Below are 25,649 nucleotides of genomic sequence, written 5' to 3'. Positions count from 1 at the left end.
TCGAACGAGGCGGACGATTTTTTCTTTGTTTAAACATTTCGTGCACCCAATAAGCTTTCCTTTTTCTCTTGGGTCTTTCATTTTCTTCTGCATCAAGCGCTACAGCACACGTGTAGACGTAGTGCCAATTGTTAACAGACTACGCGAAAATTCCTGGACTAACCAGTCTCCAGTCGTAGACCACGCGGCGTCCACCAGCGGCCAGCGCGGGGTCCACTGGGTGACGATGCAAGATCCAATGGTTGACCGCGCGACGTTTATTGGTGATAACACGGTGTCCACCCGTGGACCACCTGTCGACAACAAGTGGACGCCGTGCGACGAGGCGGTGCGGAGTGGGTGCCGGGTGGCTCTAATGAGCTATGACCTTAGAAATGAGAGATGAGATGTTTATACAAAAAATGATACAGTTTGTCGGGTTAAGCGTGCTATTGTACATGCATCGAGGAAAGCTATAGGTATTGCTATAGACTATGGAAGCGAAACTTGTGTTATCTCATACTTCATATTATTTTTTAATGTTTAAAGTTAAAAACATTTTAAAATTCTTTGTCTAAAAAAATTCCATTGACCACATATTACGTTACAGTAGCAAAAATATTTATATCTTCCAACTGTTGTGTAAAAATAATTATGATGCTCGCTTCGCTTCAAAAAGAAACATGTTAATTTTTATAACATCACTAAGGACTACGTAATCCTGAAACACAATTTATGATTTCACACTGCTATAGAAAATAACCACTCATATTCTTAATATGGAACGATGAAACACAAAAATAAATACCTGGTTGAAGGAAAATATTTCTTAAAAAGTTCTTGCATCATTTTTCAACATTCTAAGAAATATATTTTTAATCTATATAAAAATCTAATTTTATAAATTATCTGTACAAGCGTCTATAATCTCTTTTCGTTTTCAAGATGGTGAGTGCTCATGCCACCTCGCGTTTATTAAATAAAAATAATGGATTAAAGCGCATTTACTCGTGTAATTTTTGCCTACAGATTGATATAAAAACATATTGTTTAATTTAATTACTGTTTTACAGTTAAAAGGATTTTTTTAAATGTTTCTATCTTTTAATCGCTTTCGCATAACCTCGTGGTCAAAGATGTCATGTCAACTTTATATTTTTATTATAGCCGCCCAAGAAGGACGCGAAATCCTCGGCAAAGCAGCCTCAGAAAACACAGAAGAAGAAGGAAGGATCTGGCGGCGGCAAAGCCAAGAAGAAGGTAACAATAAATATAATCAATCTGTCATTAGAGAGGTTAGGTGACATAGTGGTAACAAATTCTTTGCGAGCCTTTACAACCAAATGATTATTTCTATATACTTGAAATCTATGAGAGCAAATTTGAACTGATATATTGAGTCTGATGGTTAAGAAATTAGCGTGGTGGATATACATTATTCTAAAAAGTTTTTATCCGTTTTATTTTTGTAACTTGCAGAAGTGGTCCAAGGGAAAAGTACGTGACAAGTTAAATAACCAGGTGTTGTTTGATAAGCCCACGTACGAGAAACTGTACAAAGAAGTACCACAGTATAAGCTCATCACTCCTGCAGTGGTCTCTGAAAGATTGAAGGTCAGAGGATCCCTCGCCAGGAGGGCGCTCATCGAATTAAGAGAAAAAGGTGAGTTTCAGTGCAATAATTGTAAAGACTAACTGTAATATTTCATATTTTTAGGAAATTTAATATAATGAAGCCATTGTGGCACAGCAGCATAGTGTCTGACTGTAGGTGTGATGATAGATAATTTTCATTTGCTCTACAGATAGATTACAAAATAAACACCACATTGAGTTTCATCATTCAACATGCAATAGCTCAAAAAATTGTGTGTTATTTATCCATACTACTGAAGTTGTTATATTTTACATCAATATTAGATTTTTAGATCCATGGTATTGTGATGATCTCTTATAATGGATAAACTATGACGGTTAAAAGCTGATATATTGAGTCTGATAACTTTAATTTACATTCATTATTTAATAACTTATAATTACAAATATTATAACAAAGGTTTTTATTTTAGGCTTAATTAAGCAAGTAGTTCAACACCATGGTCAAGTGATATACACAAGAGCAACAAAGGGTGATGATCCCGTCGCTTAATTATGAATAAGTAAATAAAACATAAAAACCAAACATGTTTTTTATTTATATCATTTTAAATTTATAATAAGTATACATACCACAAGTTTTTAGTTAGATAAAAAAGGAAAAATTATACAGCTTTTTTAATAATAAAATTTTAAGGCACTAAGTTCCAGTTTAGTAAATCTAACCTTTTTTTGTAATAATTTAATTAATAGTTATGATTATTTATAATGTAAAAGTTAGTTTAAATATTTAAAATGATCTATAATTCAGAATGAGTAATCTACCTTATGGTTACTTTGTGTTTATCATTAATATCAGTTATTGCAAATCTGATTGTTGGGTAAAGGTCTCTTAAGTGATCTTTAAAATTATTTGCATGTTCTTCATTGCCAGCTTCCACTACAACATTAGCCTGATAAAAAAATATTAAGTTTGAAATATAAATGTACTTTTAATTAGTCTTTAACTATTTGTTTTCATATATGCAGAAGAATATCCAATACATTTAAATAATTACACCAAAGACATTGCTTAGTTTAAATACAGTACATAAAATTTCTTTTTAATACATATTTTAATCGCTTACGTCTTGTTTAAGATATCATGTCATTTCAGTATTTTTATTATTTTTAATATTATTAGGACATACCTATATAAAAAAAAAGCTAACCCAAGTAGTTTCTACATCACTATGAACCCACATCTGTTCCGTAGTAAGGCTCTTAAGAACTACACGTTCCTCTGTTATAGCCTTGGCGAGCTTCTCCAGGCCGTGACAACTATCAGGTAAACCCACAGCAAAACGCATTAGTCTCCCACTCACTCCGAGCCCACGCTGTATGGTGCGCGACAATTTCGCTGGATCAATATTACCTCCACTTATCACACATACAACACTGAAAAAGGCATATTTATTATAAATTCAGTATAAGGTCGTCGCGGCGGAACACAAGGGTGTGACTGTAACCCGACGGTTGTGGGTTCGATCCCCACTCGAGGGAATAAATTATTATTTCTTAATATTTTAATTTCTTCGCTCTGAAAGCAAAGTCCGGCGTTGAGTTCCGCCACTCAACACGTAATGCCTCGAAAAATTCGGCGGAAAGTGAGAAACGGAGTCTCTTAACACGTGGTCCCCTACCCTGCTGTATACGAGATAGCTTGAATCTGATTTATTTATCTGTATAAAGACAGGAAATAATTTGTTTTTTATTAGAAAATTATTTCAATTTTACCGTTTTCCTTTTAATTCGGGCACCAAGCCCTGCATTACGGCGGCTAAAGCACAGACACCTGCGCCGTCCGCCACTAGCCGCTCGAGTTCCAATATGTTTATTACTGCCCGAGCAATGTAAGCCTCATCCACAACTAACTACAGCATTAAATATTTAATGTATGAATGTTGAATAAATATCCTAAAACATTCTACGTTATAGTAAAGTGAATCAAGATAAAAAAAAAAAATATCGTCGATATATCAAATACTGTGACTGTAACGTGATTACGTGACGATTGTGGGTTCGAGTCCACTCTGGATAATAAAATTCTATTTACTAATATTTCCATTTCTTCTCTCTTGTACCAAGGAGCGTTAAGTTCCCCCACTTAACACGCAATGTCTCGAAAATTCGGCGAAAGTGAGGAACGAAATGTCTTAACACTTGTTCTCACTAAGTAGGTCACTCTCTGCCTAATACCCTGGGATACAGCGTGTAGCTAAAAAAATCAATATATGACGCAATAAAGCAACCGGCAAATGGTTTAGAGCTACTTTTTATTTTATATTATATATACCATTCTGTCTAATCTTCCTCTAATTGTAGCGAAAGCGTTTTGTCCTACAATTGATGTGTTAAGTCCCTGTGCGAGGTTCTGCACGACCGGTACGGACACTGGGTATCCTGCCTGTAAAGCCTTCATCATCTTGGGTACTTTTGCACATTCTGCTCCCTGGACAAAACAGACAGAAATACTTACATACATTCGGTGAAAATAATAAAAAAATATATCTTCAGAACTAACAACGTTTTTTATACTTTTATTTTATTGTATTATGGAGGCCTGTCGTGGCGCAGGTGCACAAGCGTGTGACAGTAAACGCGACAGGTTGAGTGTTCGATCCCCACTCGAGAAAATGAAATATTTAAGGTTTTTTATTTTCGTCGCTCTGGTGACGAGGCAAAGCGCGACGTTAAGTGTCGCCATTCAACACTCAATGCCTCCAGAATTCAGCGGAAGCAAACCATGTCCCATGCAATTTAATAATAACTGGAATACCTGACCAAAACACTTATTTAGATTAGAAACCATCTTCAATTTAAAAATATACCTTAAAGTCTAGAATAGTTTTCATTTATAATCATACATAAACAAGACATGTGCACTTCAACTTCTTGCAAGCGACGAGTGTAGCGGCGAGCAGCCCGCCCGCCGCCACGGGCACTATCACCGCGTCCGTCTCCGGCAGTTGTGTGATGATCTCCATACCCACAGTGCCCAGCCCGGCTAACATTAAAGGATCATCTGAACTAAACAAACGTTAAAATTTTATAATTAAGAATTAGTGAAGCTGACAGATGTGATGTGTTATATAGGATCCAATATTATATTGAATAAAACCTTAGAAATATTTGATTCCCATTATGATTTGCTTTATTAGCGTAATGTACAGCGTCTGCGAGTGTTTCGCCGTACAACACCACGTCTGCACCGAGGTCAGCGCAACGGTGTGTGAGTGAAGGTGGACTCTGGTCCGGCAGAACAACAGTAACCTGAATTTCAAAAATATTTTAACAAATAATATGTATTCATAGACGTATGTATAATTTCTTCTACACCAGCACTATTTTTTCTTACAACAATAAAATCCATTTTTTGGGTAAATAAATATATTTAATGTTTCAAACTTAACTTATTTAAGTAGTATTACTTAGACGTTGAGTTCCGCCACTCAACACGCATAACCTCCTGAATACGACGGATAGTGCAGAACGAAAGTGTCTTAATGGGAACGGAGTATCTTAACACTAGGTTCCCCCTGCCTCCCATGCAATGTGCGTTAAATTAAAAAAAATATATTTAGAAAAGTTCAAAGTTCACAATTATTGTTATTCAGATCAATCAATTTAGTTATAATCCATTTAGTAACTAATAATTATATTATTATCTATTAATTACATATTAAGTATAATATTTCGTAATTATATTATAAGGCTACTGCAAATACTTTAAATTATAAAAATTATTCCATTTACAGGTATCCTCAATAATCCACCATGATATGCTGCACCTAGTGCAGTATTACCATTGGAAGGGATTAGAACTCCTCTTTGAGCCATTTCGTCATTGTTAGCAACAAAAGCATTTCGGATTCCACGTTCAGCGCAACTATAAAATATTTTATTGAAAAAATTATTTACTAAAAAAGTGAAATGAAAAGTGAAGTTTTAAATTAAATTCTGTGCACATTACCTTCCAGTGTACTGCAAATTGTCGCATTTCAAATAAATATTATAATCCATATTCTTACTTATCTTTGCTTCCTATAATTAATGGTAAGGTCATTAAATATCTGTTCACAAATGTTTGAGTAAGCAGAAAGGTGTTAAATAAAATTTAAAGACATATCCTTACACAAAGTGGTGTATGTATTATTCCATCTTCAATCCTCTGCACGGCTTGTCTTATTTCATTGAATGACAATATATGAGGTTTCTCATGCTCATCTAAATCTGGATTGTCCTTAATATTCACACAAATTATTATCATTTTATAAACAATTTCAATAAATCTTATAATTTAAATTTATCTAATACATACCATTGTAGTAACAATGCGAAGCAATTAAAAATAGTTATTGTAAAAGGATAAATTACTATTTGAATTTACTGTTATTTATTGTAACTTTACTAAAATTTTGATGTATGTCAATTACATGTACAAACAAAAGAATTTGTCATATGTACACTATCAGGTTGTGCTAGTTGTAAAAATTATTGATTCTACTATTAATTTCCAATATGTAGTGTCTAAATATGATATGTTTTAATTATATATTTTGTATAAATATTATGTTATGAATATAAAAGTAAACATTAAATGAATAAAAAACAAACTCAACATTATAAACTTTATTTGTCTAGTTTTACATTAATTAATAGCTAATGCATCATTTTGAGTTTCTTGAGCAAGTTGAATTTGCAAATTTAATAGTTTGTTTTTCAAAACTACAATACCCATTAAGACTATATTTTCTGGTTTAAGTGCTCCTGATGATTCTACATTGTAAAAGAATTTGTTTGGTTTAGCTTCCCAATTAAATTCTGCTTCATATTGATCCTCATCAAGCTCAGTGTGTTCACTTTTCGGCCACTCATCTGGTCTTGGATATAAAGTATGCCTCATAATATTGTCAGGGTCATATTCAAAGGAAACTCCTGCAGTAGGATTCCATTTTGCATGTTCCTTACCAAACCCTTTTTTAGCATATGCTCTTAGTTTCAACTCTTGTCCTTTTCTCAATTTAATAATTAAAATTTCATCAAGCTCCCCATAATCAGCTTGGTCTTCATCTCTATGTCGCGATGTAACGGGTACTACCCGGGGATCACTAGATTTTAGGTCTGCAGTTGTGACATGCCTTGTTTGATCACCTGTACATTTGACATCTAATGTAAATTCAACACTACATTCTGTGCAAAAATCTGCACACATACAATCTCTAGAGTAACGAATTTTGTCTACAACATCATCCGAAATAAGAGGAATGAGGCCGATTCGATGTGATAAGAATTCATCACTTAGAACTGTCGAATTTGCTTCGAGTTGTACCCAATCTATCGCCATTGTTGGAGTTTCAGCAATAAACACACGCCGCATACTATTAGCAACGCTTAATTCTGTATCTTCCACAACAAATTTCACATTATCATCAGTTAACTCTGTTATATGTACGGAAGGTTGGTTTGCATACGGCATCTTGAATCACAGCATAAAAACTTATAATGCTTAAAGAAAGTTTTGTTGCTGTGACACTTTATTATTCTTAGTTATCAATAATAATTACTATCATACTATTACAGCTATAATTACATTTACCAATACATATGAAACTCAAAATGTTTTACCAAACCAAGCCAAATTTGTTACTTATTATTGTCAATTTAACGTTTTGACAGCTAGATTTGACTTTTTATAAAATACGCCATAGATAGAGAAGTGTTTAGGACAGGTCTTTCTATTTTAAAAAATACGTAGACATTAGTAAATTATTGTCTATTTACTTTCCACTTATGGCTGAGAATGTGGGTAATTAATATATTAAAATAAATTAAGATTATGTATAATTCAAGATATTTAATGAATTGGCTATAATTGATACACAATATGTATACCACTGTATGTATACATAACTGACGAGTTCACATATTTAAATTATCATTTTAAAAAATTTAATAAAACTAATATAGTATGACTTATACGAATGAGAATAAATGTAAAGAGGATTTGATTGATAAAATTGAATTAATAAATAATTGCAAAAATTTGTATATTTCTGAAAAATATTAAAGAGATACATTCGAAATTATATACGTAAATACGTAATATTAATATTTTATCAAATATTGTTTGTAGATATTATTTTGTGTTATTATAAACCTTGTGTCCACAAATAATTAAATTATAAATTGAAACAAAATTAATTGGACATATATTTCAAAAGCGAAACAAGATTGCTCATAAGACTATAAAAGCTTAGCGAAAGGCTTAATTCATAACATACATATCTACGATAGTCCTTGAATCATACATATTTTTTTACTGCGCGTGAGATATTTATTATTTATTAAAGTGCAATGGAACAATATGAAAAAAGACTTTCGGTAATATTTTTAATATTCATTTATATAAATGCACACTTACTATATATAACTTATAGTAACTAACAGAGATAACAATGATCTTTGTAGGTTCTTAAACTTAAATTCTCAATAATTACACTCAATTAATTACATAAATTAATAATGTCACTAATAAGTTTTACTTAGGTACTTATTGTGTTTATTTGATTATATTAATTAGTATGTTTTAATATATATATAACGAGTATAATAAATAACGAGTTTTGATAATCATGTCATCGTACTGAGAGTTATATTTGATAAAGTTATCTCTTAAGCATGTCGTTAAGTATGCTGCCGCACCTATGACCCCATCGCTAATTACTGAGAGTCTAGTAAAAGTAAGATCAGGAAATGGATCTTAGTTTAAGGCCGAGTTCTGAAGGAGGAGTAGGGTAGGCTAGGGTATGGTAAAGTTTAGTGGACCTAATATGATTTTCCAGACAATCGACTTTGATCCTATGTGCGACAAGGACCATCCTCAAAGGATATCTTTTGAGGATGTTTCAGCGGCAGCCTTTAGAATCCAAAGTGGAATCATAAAAACTCCATGCGTTGTAAGTATTTTTTTTATAAATTCAATGTTTATTTTAAATATATTTTAAGTGTGTACCGAAACGTGATAACCATTTGTACTCGAAAGATAACGGAATAACAATAATATTTTTTAATATTTTTTTGCTATTTAATATTTATATGGCTTAACATAACAAAAAAATTCAGACAAGTACAAGCCAATATGTTTAAAGAAGCTCTAATACTTACCTAACTAATATAACTTTATGTCACGAGAAATCCATTTTTTAAAATTAAATTATGTTTTATTTATTGAAATTAATGTCTCTTAGGCTTATCTCAAAACAATATATTTACTTTAAAAAAATTAACATATCTTCTAAAAATGTACATATCAAATAAAATGTAAATATAAAAATGTACATAATATACTGTAAATAATATTAAATACCATTAATTCAATAATGTTAAATATTATTGAAAATATTTTACAATTACGAAAGAATACAGTCATAGCCACGAAAACAGTTGCCACTAACACATATTTTCATGAAAATAGCAATTTTTGCCTTCTCTACCTCCACTCAGAAAATTACGATTAAGTATCTTAGATGATGAATAGTAAGATAAAGAATATAATATAATATATTAATATTTGTTGAACAAATTATGAGCGGGCTGCTCTGCTTTTAAGCGAACTAATTTGAAAACACATTCCACTTCTGTATGCAATTTAAGTGCCACTTGCATCATACTCAAGCAACAACGATGTGTAATTTGATTTTACAGACTAATTATATCGAAAGCGACATTAATTTATTTGAAACTTCTTTCTCGTTATGATATTTTGTGATCAGTGGTAGTTTCAAAACCTAAAAGCAGATAGAGTGAACCTTGGAACCTTATGTTAAAAGTCTCCGTTCCCATTAAGACTTCCGTTCCCTATATTCCATCGAATTCTGGGCATTGTGAAGAAATGAAAATATAAATAAAAGTAAAAATATTATTTTGAATGTATAAAAGAAGCAAGGAAAAAGAATAATCATCTATTCATTAAATAAACATCAAAAGATAGAGTTTGGTTACCTAGAGACTACCAATAGGTATTTTGAGTCAAAGTTTTGTCCTAAAAAAATATAATTGAGCATTTCTTTCAGAAATCTCATATGTCTTCTATATACGGAATGGACATATATCTCAAGAACGACTTTCTTCAGCATACTGGAAGGTAAATATTTTTTATTATTATGTTTTGACTCACAAATTAATTCACATAATTTTACTATAACAAAATATTTTAAATAGTTTTAAAGAGAGGGGGGCGCGCAATGCACTGCTGTTACTTTCCCCGGAAGCGAAGGCCCGTGGTGTTATATCAGCGTCACTGGGAAATCATTCTCAAGGTCTGAGTTACCACGCCAACCTGCTCAACATACCAGCAACAGTGGTCATGCCCAACGTAGCCCCCATCATGAAAATACAGAATTGCAGATCTTACGGCGCTAATGTCGTTATCCATGGCCATAACATGATGGAGGCGAAATTCCATGCAATGACTCTGGCTAAGGAAAAGGGGCTCACTTATATTAATGGGTATGTTTTTTAAGTGAAAATGTTCCTTAGTTTTATTTTTGAAACAAAAAAAACGAAAATACAGCCAATTAGATAAAGAATCATATCAGCTTCACGCTCTTTCCCGCATGTAGCAGAGTAAGCAAGAGGGAGCCTAGTGTTAAGACATTCCGCTTCCCATTTTCCGTCGAATTCTGTAGGCATAGCGGGTTGAGTTAGAGAAACGACAATCAAAAAAATGCATTACTTAAAGTAAACTTATAATATATTGATTTAATTTTAAGCTTCTGATGCCAAACTCCTTGAATTCAGATACGACCACCCACACATAATGGCCGGTCAGGGGACCGTCGGTCTTGAAATATTAGAACAAGTTCCTGACGTCGACGCTGTGCTCGTGCCTGTCGGTGGCGGTGGTCTTCTAGCAGGCGTTGCAACTGCCATAAAAAATATAAAGCCTCACGTGCTTATTTATGTACGTAGTATCTTAAAAATATAATAAAATAAAATATATTTTTTTAAGAATATAAGAGGTTAATAATATAAAAATGTTGCTTCAAAAATTATATATATACTATTTAAATATTTTAAATTAATTTTAGTAGCGAATCCTAAAGCCCTAAAGTCAAAAAATCTAGAAACTAAACATTCACATCTATTGTACATAAATATTTTAGGTCATCATGGCTGCGCGACCGTTACAGTTGTGGATTGGATTCCTATTCGGGAGAATTAAATATTCTAAGTAAAAACCACTGAAAACAATATTGGGAATATAGTGTTTTAATAATAAGTTCCCTTTCATTACTGTGTGTAAAGCTAAAATAAATATCATTTTAGGGAGTAGAATCAGAAAAATGTCCAAGCATGACAATTGCGTTGAAAAACAAAGAACCGACGAGCGTTGAAATTCGCTCTACGCTCGCGGACGGTCTCGCTGTTCCCACTGTTGGGTACAACGCTTTTGTCACTGTAAAACCACTTATTGACAGAATGGTAAGTGACTGTTATTATATTTTACATATTTTTCATTATTTTATATATTAAAGACAGAAATCCCATACAATATACGTTAGGTCGGTATAATTTAAGTAGAAACCAGTAGTGGCGCAGTTCCATCGCACTGGAGGATACGAAATATTTAGTTCTGCCATTCAACGCGTCCAATATTCGACGGAAAATGGGGAACGGAGTGTCTGTCTGTGTCTGTGTGTTTTCTCTGTCTAGCCTGCTGCGTACAGGATGCAGCGTGAAGCTGATTTTTAATTTCCGTATTCACTATGTTTCATTATAACGTATAATTAAATAGGTAGATGAATCTAAGTTATCTTAAATGAAGGAGATATATTTTTATCCTAATTAATTGTGTTGTACGTACTGATATACCGAGCGTGTAGTTTTATTGTAGTTATGATTTTTATTTTCCAATAATGTTAATTGGCTTACAAAATAATATATGAGTAAATATAGAGGTATATATAGTATAACATACGATTATTTACGAATTTGTTTCAGGTAATTGAGGTAAACAAGGGTGTTGACATACATTTGTATTTTGAACTCTTAAAAGTAAATGTTTCATTGATAAGAAATATTAATATATTTTTAATAACGACTTTATTATTACTTACTCAAGTGTATGTAAAGGTTATCTAAAGATTTTAAAATTAGAATGATATAAGCAATCCCAGCAATATTAAATCCTTACTTGCCTATATACATTACTTACTTGACTATATTTAAATAGTATTTAACTTATCTATAACCTTTATAATAAAAAAATAAAAATCCATACAGATTGTAAATGGAATGGAATTAATAGCCGTATTAATGTATACCTATAGATTACGGCCTTTATCGTATTAGAAAGTAATGTAATTGATTTCCTCTTTATATTCGTAGGTATATAAGCGAAGATAAAACCTATGCCTCGATATCGATGGAATCAATTAACTTTGCATGCAAACAATTGGCTTATTAATGGTTTCGTTTAACAAATAAATTAAAATATTAATAAACGCCAGTAAATATATTATAGTAGTTAATTATAATTTTGATTTAGATAAATCTAACTGGAATATTGTAGTGTTATATTAATATAAGCTTACTTAAGTATACGTTGAGGCACTTGAGTTGACAAAGCGTGATTGTAAATGCGACTGGTTGTGGGTTCGATTCCCAGTCGCGAAAATGAAATATTTATTTAAATTTATATTTCCATTTTTCGTTCTGATGTTCAGGCCAAGCGTGGCATCGACTTCCGCCACTCAACACACACTGCCTTTAATATTCGCGCGCAGGATACAGAGTGAAGTTGATTTAATTTTCTAATTTATACGTAGAGAATAATAAAGAATAATAAATTTGATGTGGCTGTTACAGATTACAGTAAATGAAGATTGGATAGCTCGAGCCATTTTGCGTCTCGCAGAGCAAGAAAAATACGTGGTAGAAGGAGCAGGTGCAGTATGTGTGGCGGCCATCATGGCTGGTCTTGTCGAAGATTTGGGAGGAAAAAAGTAATTCTTTTCTTCCCTCCCTTTTCTATTTTTACTGAACACATATAACTGTAAGTTTGTGATAAGTCGCTCTTGTCTCTTGAATAATAGGGACGTGTAAGCACTTTAAAGTTTAGACTATTAAGCATCTTATAGCAAATATAAATATTGCACATGAACATAGAAGATTTTTAATTATTTTTAGATTTTTAACAATAATGAAAAACAGCACGAAATAAAATTAAATAAATTTTATTCGCGCTGCATTTCTTAGGATATCTATTAATTACTGTATTAGTTAGACGTCGACATGACACAGATGCACAAGGGCAAGACTGTAACGCGAAGGTTGTGAGCTGGATCCCCACTCGGAGGAATAAATTGTTATTTATTAATATTTTCATTTTTTCGCGCTGGCACCAAGTCAAGGCAATCTATCACGCTATATCCCTCATATAGTAGGGTAACGAGGAATCTAGTGTTAAAACACTCCGTTCTCCACTAATCGCCGACTTCAGACACAAAGAAATGTAAATATTTCATTTACTCGATTAGGGATCCAACCCACAACCGTCGCGTTACACCCTTGTGCCCCTGCGCCATGACGGCCTCTAAATATTAATAACGTCTAATTTATATCCAGAGTGGTCTGCATTCTATCGGGGGGTAACATCGACACTACGATACTAGGGCGCTGCCTGGAGCGCGGGCTCGCGGCGGAAGAGCGCCTCGTGAAGTTCAAGGTGACGGTGAGCGACCGGCCCGGCGGCATCGCGGAGCTGTGCAAGCTGATAGCCTCTATTGGAGTCTCCATAAAGGATATCATGCAAGAGCGGGCGTGGGTCTGCGGGGATATATTTAGTGTTAGAGTGAGTGTTTTACTTTTATTTGTTGGTTATTGATTTTTTTATTGTTGTTATACATTACACTACAGACTCAAGATCCGTAACTTTTGTTATCATATAAATTTTGTTTTCTTTATTTATTTATCTTTAGATATTATTTAAAACTTTTATATTTTAACTTTTTTAACTTTTATACTTTAAGGTTTATGTTACATATTATGTTGGCGTTGTTGTTGTTGCTGCCTAACCAAAATGAAGAAGTGACATGGTCGTAGGAAGGGGGGGGGGGGGGGGTAAATTAAAAAAAAACTACATTTATACGCATATATTTGCGGCCATCCATTGCAAAATATGAAAGTCTTATGAAAGTACAGAATATATTTTCTAGGTGGTGATTGAAATTTTAGCAGTCAGACTCACCAACAAACTATTATAAAAAAAATACAATATTGAATTGTATATTTTTTTTAGGTAAAAGTAGTATGCGAGACAAGGGGACCTGATCACATGAACGAACTTCGAAATTTAATTTGCACCACGTATAAAGAATGGTACTTTTCCAAGGAATGGGAAGACCACGCCCTCAGATCTAGCACCGATTCACTCGATGATGTGTCTCATTAATTTTAACTAACAAATTTAAAAATTGTCTTAAAAAAAGTTAAGAGTTATTTTATGAACCTTATTTACCTAATAACTACCAAAGTAACCACCACCCAAATTTCCTATTCCCTATACCCTAATAATACTTAACCGTGTTCAGAGTATGTGCACAGGAATTTTGAGGTTTTATTCCATAAGGAAGGTCTGGCTGCTTTTGGCTCCCTATTTATTATAATTTGAGATTATTTTGTACTATTCTATACTTAGTATGACTGTATGACCCAAAGAAGGAATGTCCTTAATACATTTTAATACTTATTTAGGACAACCCTCTGTGGGTCATTTCAATAAAAATATACATTAACATGAATAATATTGGGGAAATTGAATATGCATATCAATTTTACAAATTACACGACACGACTGTGATATAATATATATTTTTTTTTCAATAAAATATTACTAAGGAAAAATATGTTTAATTTTTGTTAAGTTCCCGTTATACAGCAACATTAATATTTCATTGTAGTAAAACGCTAAAAAAAACTATTATCTTTAAAAAGACGAATCTAACAAGCTAAATTGCGAAAGTTTACCTGTAAGCATTCCAAGGCCACTGATTCTGATTCTGAGGAACTCTAACTCTTTAATTATTATAGTAATAGATATCCCAGAGTTAGAAACAATTGGAAAGAGGAAACCTAATGTTAAGACACTCCGTTTCCCATTTTCCGCCGAATTTTAGAATCATTGCGTGTTGAATGGCGGAACCTAACGCCGCGCTTTGCCTCTACACCAGAACGAAGAAATGAAAATATTAAATATTTAGAACGCACTGCCCCTCTTTTAAAGTCACAATTTGTGCCCCTGCCCCACGCGAGTCCAACTCCAAGTTTCATGAGGATATAAGAATCCGAATTGAGAGAGATCAAACTTCTTAAATTATTTTACATACTTAAATACAAGGCTGACTAACAAAAGTGTGTTATGAAAATATAAGAACATTATTTTTGTCCTTAAAAATAATACCTCTAGAATTTAGGGTTTAGGATATTAGATAAATATTAGATAAATGTTATAAATATATAGATATAAACATATTAGATAAATGAAATCAGTTTCTAGCATGGTAAATCTATTACAGGAAATTCTATTTTTAAAAATGAAATCAATCAGACTGACGTAAAATTGTCAGTAATTAAATTTATCTAATTCTTTTCTAGTATTTTTTTACAAATTTTAAGTATAATAAAAAGAAAGCTAATGAAACTATTAACATTATGATAAATTACCAGCTGTGATTGCATCCTATAGGATTTGTTAATTTAACGAAAATGCAACAAGACGTGAGTATCTATTCTGATGCCAGTTACTATTAATAAACTTGCTTCACAGGCACTTCCTTATACCAAGGCAGATTATATACCTACATATATAATAGAGGCGGTCGTGGCGCAGATCCGAGAGGAGAGCCGTGGCCGTTGTGGATGCATTGGGTAAACTAGTGAATTATTATTTCTAAATAATATTAGTTCTTCTCTCTGCGAACAAGACGAAAGCCTGGCGTTGAATTCCACCACTCAACAGGCAATGCCTTAAAAAAAATCACCTGAAAGTGGAGAAGTGTCTTAGCACTAGTCTGCCTACCCTGCTGTATGAGTGAATACAGCAGGGTAGGCAGAACATACGCTTTTAAATATTTTTATTGCATATATCTTCATCAACGTCAAAGGATGTAGAGTACGATGAGTTTTGCGACCCCAATAATCCACGAAAAATAAAATACGATGATATACTGGCTGCGTCTCGACGTATTACAGGAACAATAATAAAAACGCCATGCACGGTAAACAGCTGCTTTAATTTTTCGTTTATCTTAAAAAAATAAAAATAATGTAATATTTGAATAACTAATTTAAATATATATTAATAGAGGGCGCACTTATCAGACAAATTAGGCATGGAGATATACTTGAAACAAGAATTCATGCAATATACGGGCTGGTGAGTTTATTACATTTTAATAAATAAAAATAAAATCAGCTTCATGCTGTATCCCGGACACAGCAGAGTAGGCAGGGCAGCCTCCGTTTCCCATTGTCAATTATTAAATAAATAAAGTTGTTTAAGTATTTAATACATAAGGTGTTCTATTTAGTTTTAAGGAACGTGGCGTTAGGAACACATTACTGCTTCTCTCGGAGGAACAAAAGAAAATTGGTGTAATAACGGCGTCTACCGGCAATCATGGACTATCTATGAGTTACCATACAACCCAAATGGGCATCCCTTGCATCGTGGTAATGCCGACCCGCGCTCCTATCACTAAACTCACAAAATGTCAATCATTTGGTGCTAAAACCTTATTGCACGGCGAAAACATGGCAGAATCCAAACGCTATGCCATGGGTCTGTCTAAAGAGAAAAAAATATATTACGTAAATGGGTATGATACCTTCTACTCGTATATTTTTTTAGTAATAATTAATAAAGAGAATAATAAATTAGTAAATTATTTCACAGTTATGACCATCCGTATGTTATAGAAGGTCAAGGAACGATAGGAATAGAAATCATAGAACAAGTCCCCGACGTGGATGCTGTTCTCATACCAGTGGGTGGAGGCAGTCTTATCACTGGAATTGCCATTGCAGTGAAACATTTAAAGCCGGATACCGAAATCTATGTGTGTCTAGGATGTGTTTTTTATATATCATTTTAAGAGCGGATTTTGACAAACGTTAAATACTATTTTAAATTTCATATTCCACCGGACGTCACAAACATAATTATATTGAAAAAAAAACATAATTATTTTGTCTTTTATTACATTTAACACATTATTAATAAATTAATTAATGCATAAAAACGCTACCAATTAGGGCATACAAACAGAAAAGGCCTACAGCATGGTAGAGGCGTTAAAGAGAAACGAGAGAGTGAAAATTACTATAGATTCCACAATTGCTGATGGTCTTGCAGTAAATTTGGCAGGAGTGAATACTTTTCATAATTTAAAATCGGGAATTTTGGATAAAATGGTATGTTTTTCACGATAATGTTAATTAAAGTTAATGTACGTTTATGATATCATAAAAAGCTTAGTAGTTGCTTTATCTCCAAAGATGTTTATAAATAAGTTCAATTTAATAATGTGCGTAGGTGATAGTCAAAGAAGATTGGGTAGCGCGTGCCATCATGCATTTGGTCGAGGAGGAACGATATGTAATAGAAGGTGCGGCCGCAGTTACCGTGGCCAGCATAATGGCTGGACTATTTCCAAATCTTAAGGGCAAAAAGTAAGTTTACATACTCGTATAGTTAAGCATATTTTGCTCTTGACAAAAACGAATTGCTTTAAGACGCAGTAATACATGGGATAGAATTCTGCAAGCTGCTGCTACACCATATGTGTGTCCATAGGTTCACATCCACACATGTTATCATCGATTTACAAATATGATATTCCATTCATATATGTGATCAACTCATCCACACATGTAATCACAGATCCACACATTTGATCACAAATGCATGTGATTTTTTACTTAAGAAGAGGAATTTTTCTCCACTGCGGTATTAAACTTCGCGATCTTCGCATCCTTACCTAAGAATCAAAGGAAAAACTCCACGATGACGACAACATATCTAATTAAGATAATAATTACAAACAAACTGACAGTTGTAGAGATTAGGGCAAAATTAAACAGTCTACACGATGGAAATATGTGAAACCACCACTGAGGATAGCGATACGAAAAGAGTGTTTCCAGGTCGATACCTTCAAAAAGCGCGTCTATCTCTATCTTAAAGGCCGGCACCGCACCTGTAGCTCCTCTGGTGTTACACGGGGCCGAGGGCGGCGGTGATCACTTACCATCAGGTGACCATAAAAAAAAGAATAGATATTTCTTAGCATTCCAATAATTCACCTGTACCTACAGGTGGCCAGGTCCACCACCTTCAAAATTATATTATTATTTTTATTTAATATATTATATTTATTCAATACAACACAGGGTGGTGTGCGTGTTGTCGGGAGGCAACATAGACGTGACGACACTCGCCCGCGCTCTGGAGAGGGGCATGGCGGCGGAGGGGCGCCTCGTCAAGTTCAAGGTGACGGTGAGCGACCGGCCCGGTGGCATGGCGGAGTTGTGCGCCACGCTCGCCACGCTCGGCGTAACCCTGAGGGATTGCATACCGGAACGAGCTTGGGTTAAGGGCGACGTGTTCAGTGTTGAGGTATTTATGATAAGCAAGAGATGTATTTTGTGTTTACTGGTAGACCAACGCTTCGACAATATGTATTATATAACTCACTTATTTAAATGTGCTTGTAATGGTCTAATTTGATAAACATTTTGATGATTTTGTGATGACAAAAATACTTTCAGATGAAATTTATCGTAGAGACAAGAGGATGGGAGCACACAAAGGAGTTGATTGAGACTATTAAGAAGAAATATAAGGAATGTGTGTTCCCAGAGATGAAGGAACGATCGGACAAGGCTTCTGCCAAGCGGGGGCCTTGTCTGGCACCAAATCCAGTGTGTATGCAAAAGTAATAAAAAAACAATATCTCCTGTGTAACTTTTTTTTCAGTTTAACAGTGTTAAATATTTAATAGTCACATTTTTTTAATAAATTATTTATCCACTTATTTACATCTCATATTTTAATTATTTTTTTACCTTCATAGACATAACCCTCCCTTAGCAGTCGGGAAAAGGGACTTACCTATACAAAATATTCTAATAAAGTTTATAAAAGCAAACATTAGAACGAAATATTTATTTTATCATAGCACTTTTTAGATGAAACGATAATACATATTCAAATACCCATATTTTACTAGTATATTTTATTGTAGAAAAATATTTTTTTTTCGTTTAAAATGAAAATCTAATACTGTTAGTTTATTCGTTGTTCTATATAGATACAATGCTCGCAATAATTAATAAAAAGATACATTTATTTTCTTATTAAGTGAAATAAATATTTTTATAAGAAAATACAGGTATTCTTTGACAAGCATAGTGTCGATTTATAAAACTGACAAAGTTTGATATATGTATTTTATATCGTATGGGGGTTCTTTATAATTCTATAGTGTAAGGTGCTCTATAATTTATTAGTATTAAAATGTACTTGAAGTTTGAAAATAAGGAGGCTTTTGAATATTTTTACGTATAAACTAGTTAATAAATAATTATTAAAAACATATTAAGGCATTTATAATATTCGATTTCTATTAAGTGTAAAAGGGTTTAATAAGTTCTACAGATAACAGTCAGTATATTATTTACAATGCAGAATGCTATAAGCGAATTACTTCCATCGTTCTTATTTTGTACCTGTAAGTAACCTTTTTCGGGTTTTTTGCCTTTTATCTCACGGCTCCCTGAACAAAGTAAGTATATGTATAAGCTATACAACAAAGAAATCACTCCCTATATCGCCGTTTGTTATTCATATTTTTATAATTTACCATTATTAGGTATACTAACCATAGACGTAAGCTTCTTTTATAGCAGATATTATCATAGTGTAGATTATTAAGAAGTAGAAATTGATTTAGTGTCGAATAAATAATTTAAAAATAATTCGATGTCACCATGTCATCATAAGAAATATCACCATTTTTCTATAAGTACATAATTTACAAATTTCAGTAATATGTCCAGGCGCCATGTGAGTATATTATTTAGTATATTAGTTTATTCATAACATACCTAATAATTTTTACTAAAATATAACCGAAAACCGCCATTCTTACTTTAGGAGGACTTTGATGAATTTTGCGATCCCGCAAATCCAAAATCAATCCAATATGACGATGTGGTAGAAGCTATCAAAAATGTTAGAGATGTTATGCCTCCTACACCCTGTTTAGTAAGTTTAAACATACATTTTACCTCCATATCGACATTTTTAGATGAAAAAGCACAGCAGATATGTACAATATTGAAATATACGCAAATAGCTAACTTAGAAAATATCTAACTTAGAAAATTTCTCATCTATCTCTATTGACCCCGTCATTATTTATGTATACCTCATGTCTGGGTGGGTAGGTATGACAAATCTTTGTATCACGAGTTCTATAGAAATGTTATTTTAATGATTACTCAGATATCACACTATCAGCGTGAGAGTGGCATCAATATGTACTACAAATTAGAAACTATTCAAAAAACCGGAAGGTAAGCTTTTACAATTAAATAGGTATGTGTAGAAATGTTCACATATATTATTTCTGTCATGTTTTTTTTAAATAAACGAACATTCAGTTTTAAAGAAAGAGGCGCCGTGAATGCTCTACGAAGGTTAGCGAAAGATAAACAAAAAATCGGTGTAGTGGTGGCGTCACTGGGCAACCAAGCGATGGGAATATGTTATTATGGACAAAAACTGAGTATACCCGTTACTGTCATTATGCCCACTTGTGTGCCCGTGAATAAACTGCAGCTCTGCCACAACATGGGCGCCAAGGTTATAGTTCAGGGTAACAATATATACGATTCACAAAAGTTTGCAAGGGCCTACGCAAGGGAAAAAGGACTAACGCACATAAACGCGTGAGTACTGTCAATGTTATTAATCAATCTATTTAAAAAAAATTAAAGCTTCTGTGCTACCTACTCAACTGAGTCGTGCGACTGTAAACGCGACAGATTATGGGTTTGATTCCCACTCGACGAAATGAAATATTGTTTTAATTTTTTCGCTCTAACGAGGCAAAGCGTGGCACTGAGTTCCGCCACTCATCAATTCTTGCAGAATTCAGCGGAAAACGAGGAATGGAGAACTAGGTTCGCAAGTTTCCTCTGTTTTACCTGTGTACCTCTGTACCTGCTAAGTGCGGGAAAGAAAAAATATCGCGTTTTTTTCACTTAAAAATCAAATAGGAGCAGCTAAAAATAAAATTTAATTATCTTACGATTTCATCGTATAAATTAGCAAAAAAAAACAAATTTAGATATACTGTAGAAAATCCTTTATAATATTACATTCGAAGTATATTTCTTTATTTCTTCTGATTATGATATGGTAGTCGCGACCATCCCCACATACTCTCTGGATACGGAACTATTGCACTGGAAATCTTGGAACAACTACCTTGCGTGGACGCGGTCATGGTGGCAGTGGGGACGGGCGGACTGGCAGCTGCTGTGGCTACCGTCATAAAGCATGTGAAACCAGAATGTTTAGTTTATGTTTGTAAAACTATGAATACGACTTATTTTTTTACTTACAATTCTTTAAAAAAAATGTACTTAATGACGGCTTAAGAAAGCAATTAAGATATATTAGTAATAAACTTAGGGGACGATAGACCGACCAACCCGGTGTAATAAGACATCGTTTGCCGCCAATCCGGCGACATTCGAGTGGAAAGGGTTAATAAGTGACTCAACAGGAAAATACTCATATGAAAAAAAAACTTAGTTATCACTGCTTGTACAAAATATATTAGAAATATTATTGCCCTAGATTTGGAGGTTGATATTTAAATAGATATATTAATATTAAATTTAAATAGATAGATGAAATATTTTTTAAGTCTTCACAAAAAATGGCCCAATTTTTTGTGAAGATTTAAAATGAAAGTACTCGTGCACATGCATAACATAATAAGTATATCGGATATTTTAGGGAGTACAACCAGAAAGACTTCCCACATTTTACAAATCGTTGGAAGCTGGAGAGCCCATAAATTTGCCATACGAACCTTCTATTGCAGAGAGCATTGCGGTGCCCTATGTGGGCATCAACTCTTTTCACAATGCGCAGCCTCTTCTAGATAAAATGGTAACTCCAATTAATATTGTCTATTTACCTTTAGTCGATCATTACAAATACTAATGAAAACCTTGCCTTTTAAAAGAATAAATAAAAAAAAATTTACATCACGCTGTATCCCATAACAGCAGAGTTGGCAGAGGAAACCGCCTAATTCGCCTTGCTCGACACCAGACTGAGATGAAAATATATTTTTTTTAATTAAATATGTCATTTCTTCGAGTGGGGATGGGATCCACAGTCAGTCGTATACAACCACCGGCCTATAACGAATAGCTTTAGAAAATATCAGCTACAGACCTACATAATCAATATTTTAATGGAGAGCAGAGTGTAGGTACCTACTTATAATTTCTATCGCGATCCCATTGATATTTCATATACAACAGCTATAGTTCGATTTTTTTTCAGTTACTGGTAAAAGAAGATTGGATAGCTCGTGCTATATTACACCTGGTTGAAATGGAGCGCCTCGTAGTAGAAGGTGCAGGAGCTTGCCCCTTGGCTGCTATTCTTGGCAATCTCGTTCCTGAATTAAAATCTAAGAAGTATATCATCTATAAATATATCATTATCATCATCAGCCTGTCCTTGCCCACTGCTGGACATAGGCCTCTCTAATATTATAAATCCAATATAAACATATATGTATTTTAATTTCAAATAATTACTAATATTTATTAGCATCATGTTGTATCTCACAAACAGCAGCGTAGATAGAGGGAACCTGTTAAGACACTCCTTGTCTTATTTTCCGCCAAATTCTGGAGATGTCTGTTGTGCCGGATGAATCAATTTTGAAGATAATTTTTTATTTGAAGTACTTCCTATGTCGTCCCATTTTAATTTGGTCCATTTCTGACATTGTGTGAAATCACATATCTCTTAAATTTATATTAAGTATCATTCTTTTCTTATTGGAAAGGATACACTTCATGGGTAGTTTGATGAGAGTTTGGTTAAGTTGTGATTATGGGATCGGGTTGAAGTCGTTTAATTGGTTAAAAATAAAAATTGAGGCAAAGCGCGGTGTTGAATTCTGCCACTCTACTCATTACGCAATGCTCCCAGAATTAGGCAGGAAGTGGGGAACGGACAATCTAGGTTGCCTCTGCCTACCCTTCGTAAAACTTTGTTACAATAACAAATATTGACCAATAATTTATTACACACAGCGTGGTTTGCGTTCTTAGTGGAGGTAACATAGACGCTGTAATGCTTGGCCGAAGCTTAGACCGTGGACTCGCGGCTGAAGGACGTCTTGTAAAATTCAAAGTAAAATATAAAATTATCTAATATAATGTAATTTATTAATTATTCTTAAATTTGTAACTAAAATATAATTTACAGGTTTATATACCGGATTTCGCAACATCGTACGAGCAATTGGCGAGACTTGTGGCTAACGGTGGTTACAACTTAATACGTACGTTTCAAGATCGTATTTGGGTAGAAAACGATATATACAGAGTTGAGGTAAACTTATATACCTATGTATACATTTCAATAATAATAGCATTACTTGATACATGTTTTTTTAATTGAAATTTACTAACATAGTATTAACTAGGTATAGGTGTTACAAAGACATTCCTCCAAATAGGAAACGAACGCATAACCATTACATACAGACAGCTGACAGACAAATCCACTTCCCATTTATATATATATATATATATATATATATATATATATTATATAATCTTTAAAAACTCTTGAAGTTCTAAATTACCCAGTACAAATGCAGATAGTAGTATTGAAACATTTAACACTACATAATAAAGCTTATAGCCTTCCTCGATGGAAAAATTATTTTAATTCGAACCAATAGTATCTAAGATTAACGCGTTTAATTTATCAAACTTTTCTTTTTTTTTTTAGTTTCACGCTGTATCCCATTGTAGCAAGGTAACCAGTGGGAACATGAGAACCTAGTGTTATGACATTCCATTACCATTCCGACACTTCTGTTTCCCAGTTTCCGCCAAATTCTGGTGGCTTTGCACGATAAGTGGTAAAACTCAATACCGCGCTTTTACCTCATTATCAAAGCACTCTTCAGCTTTATATTAGTAGTTATATTTTTTCCCAAACTGAGAAAAACCTAAAGAAAAGTACTTAATAACATTGTTATAGTTTAAAATTAATAATTTCTTTAGGTCAAGATAGTCTGTGAAACTAAAGGCTTGGATCATGCTTTGCAATTGAAAAGATTGATTGAAAGAGCTTACCCTAATGCATCATCCTTCGAAACGGAGCCATTTAATAATGATACAATGTGTCCATGTTATGCAAAATGTTCTAAAGTTTGACCTTTAAATAGACAGACTACCAACTTATTATATGATTTATGAACACATCTAAATTTCTATCTTACTACATAATGTTATTTTTATAATTTTGTATTATTATTAATGCCTAAAAAATCTTTTTTTTCTACTGGTAAATTTTCCACACTAATCATACTTAATCTTTTTTAATTTGTTTTTATTATTTCTAAAATAATTACAAAAACTGGTTAAAATTAAAACATTTATTATTTTATAAACATAGTATGTAAATATATAATATGAACTTTCAAATATATTATAACAAAATTTAAGTTTTAGAATATATTTGTATAATATACAAGTAATAAATATATTTGAAACTTAATTAAAGTTTTTATCCATAAATGTTGCCATTTTTATATCCCTTTTACTTAACCCGTTTACATCATGTGAAGATAATGTCACCTGAAGAATATAAAGAAAATTATTAATATTGTAACTCAAATTTATAAATAAATATTAAAACTAGATAACTGAAATAAAGAAAGTTTGAAAGTTAGGTCATATTTTTATTATTATTTACATAACACTATACCTGTAACTTGTTGTAGACATTAAACCATTCTGGGTGGTGATCCATTTTTTCAGCCAGTAAAGCAACCCGTGTCATAAAACCAAATGCTTCATTAAAATCCTTGAATTTGAACTCCTTCTCTAAAGCATCCCTGTTACTTTGAACTTTCCATCCAGACTGCAGGAGAGGTTGCAATAGATTACCTCTTTCTTCTTGACTCAATTTGTCAGCCTTGACAACAAATGCTTAGGTCAGTACTTTTGCTCATAAAATTGCACATAATCTCAAATTACCAGTAATAAAAAAACATATTTATATGAAGTATAAGTTTAACAACACAGTTCTAAATTAATAGAATATTGCATCCAATAAAATATCAATGTATTTTATTTTAGGTTTTCCTTTCGCTTACATTACGAGGTTACTTTTAACATTAATTAGAATTAATCGTGAGTTTTAATAAGTATAACTTACCATTTTCCTCTTAGTTAAAGTAGATACACTTGCAAATCCTACGACTTGATTGGCGCAACTGGTTGTGGCATTGATCGCGGCAGCGCTTTGAGCGACTCTGTCGGGGTGAAAGTGTATCGCTATCAAACTTCCTAAGTTAAATAATCTCCGGCCACGTAACATTATAAATATGAAGTTTAAAATGTATTATTTTTGTTTAAAAAATCTACTTTGAAAGTATGGAGATGATCTGTAATTGTGTCAATAAAAAGTCTTCTATAAGTCTTCTATAGACTTCCGATTATATCCATTAATTTCTTATATTTATTTGCTATAAGAATAAATTATTTACGAATTTATTTAATAAATTAATATAAGAGAATGATCACATTATTTATTACAACTGTTTTCATTTAAATATTTTGACACTATATCAGTAAAAGTGCATTATTTATTTTTAATTTTCAAATGTCTTTATTAGGGTTGCCAATCTTAC

The 25,649-nt window shown here is 32.9% G+C and overlaps 6 protein-coding genes across 7 annotated transcripts; 3 read left to right on the top strand and 3 right to left on the bottom strand.

Annotated features, from left to right (window-relative positions):
- Nucleotides 1-2,187: 2,187 nt before the first annotated feature.
- Nucleotides 2,188-6,101, bottom strand: LOC146536905 (uncharacterized). The gene is made up of 10 exons (XM_085189310.1): nucleotides 5,936-6,101; nucleotides 5,750-5,857; nucleotides 5,588-5,658; nucleotides 5,371-5,503; nucleotides 4,736-4,887; nucleotides 4,482-4,644; nucleotides 3,911-4,066; nucleotides 3,352-3,488; nucleotides 2,787-3,012; nucleotides 2,188-2,528 (listed from the first exon to the last, which is right to left on the bottom strand). Exons 1-10 carry the CDS (start codon nucleotides 5,936-5,938, stop codon nucleotides 2,397-2,399), a joined length of 1,281 nt encoding a protein of 426 aa, XP_085045436.1. The 5' UTR covers nucleotides 5,939-6,101; the 3' UTR covers nucleotides 2,188-2,396.
- A 130-nt stretch (nucleotides 6,102-6,231) lies between these two features.
- Nucleotides 6,232-7,303, bottom strand: Polr2C (RNA polymerase III subunit RpII33). The gene has a single exon (XM_085189309.1). The coding sequence runs from the start codon at nucleotides 7,091-7,093 to the stop codon at nucleotides 6,266-6,268; it is 828 nt and encodes a 275-aa protein (XP_085045435.1). The 5' UTR covers nucleotides 7,094-7,303; the 3' UTR covers nucleotides 6,232-6,265.
- A 551-nt stretch (nucleotides 7,304-7,854) lies between these two features.
- Nucleotides 7,855-14,512, top strand: LOC146536903 (uncharacterized). Of its 2 annotated transcripts, XM_085189425.1 has the most exons (9): nucleotides 7,855-7,998; nucleotides 8,460-8,573; nucleotides 9,690-9,760; nucleotides 9,838-10,125; nucleotides 10,417-10,579; nucleotides 10,945-11,100; nucleotides 12,487-12,623; nucleotides 13,246-13,471; nucleotides 13,919-14,512. In XM_085189425.1, the coding sequence occupies exons 1-9, from the start codon at nucleotides 7,972-7,974 to the stop codon at nucleotides 14,069-14,071; spliced, it is 1,335 nt and encodes a 444-aa protein (XP_085045551.1). In that variant the 5' UTR covers nucleotides 7,855-7,971; the 3' UTR covers nucleotides 14,072-14,512. The 2 variants fall into 2 exon arrangements, with proteins under 2 accessions (XP_085045551.1, XP_085045550.1); XM_085189424.1 differs by lacking the exon at nucleotides 7,855-7,998 and having other exon boundaries at nucleotides 8,254-8,573.
- Nucleotides 14,513-15,384: 872 nt separating this feature from the next.
- On the top strand, nucleotides 15,385-18,703 carry LOC146536902 (uncharacterized). The gene is made up of 9 exons (XM_085189640.1): nucleotides 15,385-15,396; nucleotides 15,762-15,896; nucleotides 15,984-16,054; nucleotides 16,209-16,496; nucleotides 16,574-16,736; nucleotides 16,933-17,091; nucleotides 17,213-17,349; nucleotides 18,070-18,295; nucleotides 18,448-18,703. Exons 1-9 carry the CDS (start codon nucleotides 15,385-15,387, stop codon nucleotides 18,616-18,618), a joined length of 1,362 nt encoding a protein of 453 aa, XP_085045766.1. The 3' UTR covers nucleotides 18,619-18,703.
- Nucleotides 18,704-19,729: 1,026 nt separating this feature from the next.
- LOC146536901 (uncharacterized) lies at nucleotides 19,730-24,303 on the top strand. Its single transcript, XM_085189639.1, has 9 exons — nucleotides 19,730-19,744; nucleotides 19,835-19,945; nucleotides 20,279-20,631; nucleotides 21,108-21,270; nucleotides 21,710-21,865; nucleotides 22,268-22,404; nucleotides 23,032-23,131; nucleotides 23,207-23,332; nucleotides 24,016-24,303. Exons 1-9 carry the CDS (start codon nucleotides 19,730-19,732, stop codon nucleotides 24,166-24,168), a joined length of 1,314 nt encoding a protein of 437 aa, XP_085045765.1. The 3' UTR covers nucleotides 24,169-24,303.
- A 71-nt stretch (nucleotides 24,304-24,374) lies between these two features.
- On the bottom strand, nucleotides 24,375-25,431 carry Pcd (pterin-4a-carbinolamine dehydratase). The gene is made up of 3 exons (XM_085189327.1): nucleotides 25,175-25,431; nucleotides 24,722-24,931; nucleotides 24,375-24,591 (listed from the first exon to the last, which is right to left on the bottom strand). Exons 1-3 carry the CDS (start codon nucleotides 25,334-25,336, stop codon nucleotides 24,508-24,510), a joined length of 456 nt encoding a protein of 151 aa, XP_085045453.1. The 5' UTR covers nucleotides 25,337-25,431; the 3' UTR covers nucleotides 24,375-24,507.
- Nucleotides 25,432-25,649: the final 218 nt, after the last annotated feature.

This window comes from Heliconius melpomene, chromosome 8, assembly GCF_056956725.1.
Source record: "Heliconius melpomene rosina isolate 202511_hmr_F chromosome 8, ASM5695672v1, whole genome shotgun sequence".
Classification (NCBI taxonomy): Eukaryota; Metazoa; Arthropoda; class Insecta; order Lepidoptera; family Nymphalidae; genus Heliconius; species Heliconius melpomene.
Note: the sequence above shows the minus strand (reverse complement) of the source record. Positions and strands in the feature narration are given on the sequence as shown.

What these genes read in the sequence shown, in the direction of transcription:
- LOC146536902 (XM_085189640.1), top strand. An exon ending in TTCATGCAATATACGGGCTG is followed by an intron (nt 16,055 to 16,208) that starts GTGAGTTTATTA and finishes TGTTCTATTTAG; the next exon opens with TTTTAAGGAACGTGGCGTTA. An exon ending in GCGACGTGTTCAGTGTTGAG is followed by an intron (nt 18,296 to 18,447) that starts GTATTTATGATA and finishes AAATACTTTCAG; the next exon opens with ATGAAATTTATCGTAGAGAC.
- LOC146536901 (XM_085189639.1), top strand. An exon ending in TGCCTCCTACACCCTGTTTA is followed by an intron (nt 19,946 to 20,278) that starts GTAAGTTTAAAC and finishes ACAATTAAATAG; the next exon opens with GTATGTGTAGAAATGTTCAC. An exon ending in GACGTCTTGTAAAATTCAAA is followed by an intron (nt 23,132 to 23,206) that starts GTAAAATATAAA and finishes TATAATTTACAG; the next exon opens with GTTTATATACCGGATTTCGC.
- Polr2C (XM_085189309.1), bottom strand. Translation starts at nt 7,093, where the DNA reads ATGCCGTATGCAAACCAACCTTCCGTACATATAACAGAGTTAACTGAT.
- LOC146536905 (XM_085189310.1), bottom strand. An exon ending in TAATACATACACCACTTTGT is followed by an intron (nt 5,659 to 5,749) that starts GTAAGGATATGT and finishes CATTAATTATAG; the next exon opens with GAAGCAAAGATAAGTAAGAA. An exon ending in GTGATGTAGAAACTACTTGG is followed by an intron (nt 2,529 to 2,786) that starts GTTAGCTTTTTT and finishes TTTTTTTATCAG; the next exon opens with GCTAATGTTGTAGTGGAAGC.
- Pcd (XM_085189327.1), bottom strand. Translation starts at nt 25,336, where the DNA reads ATGTTACGTGGCCGGAGATTATTTAACTTAGGAAGTTTGATAGCGATA. An exon ending in CTTTAACTAAGAGGAAAATG is followed by an intron (nt 24,932 to 25,174) that starts GTAAGTTATACT and finishes TTTGTTGTCAAG; the next exon opens with GCTGACAAATTGAGTCAAGA. An exon ending in ATGTCTACAACAAGTTACAG is followed by an intron (nt 24,592 to 24,721) that starts GTATAGTGTTAT and finishes TATATTCTTCAG; the next exon opens with GTGACATTATCTTCACATGA.
- LOC146536903 (XM_085189424.1), top strand. Translation starts at nt 8,424, where the DNA reads ATGGTAAAGTTTAGTGGACCTAATATGATTTTCCAGACAATCGACTTT. An exon ending in GAAGATTTGGGAGGAAAAAA is followed by an intron (nt 12,624 to 13,245) that starts GTAATTCTTTTC and finishes ATTTATATCCAG; the next exon opens with AGTGGTCTGCATTCTATCGG. An exon ending in GGGATATATTTAGTGTTAGA is followed by an intron (nt 13,472 to 13,918) that starts GTGAGTGTTTTA and finishes TATTTTTTTTAG; the next exon opens with GTAAAAGTAGTATGCGAGAC.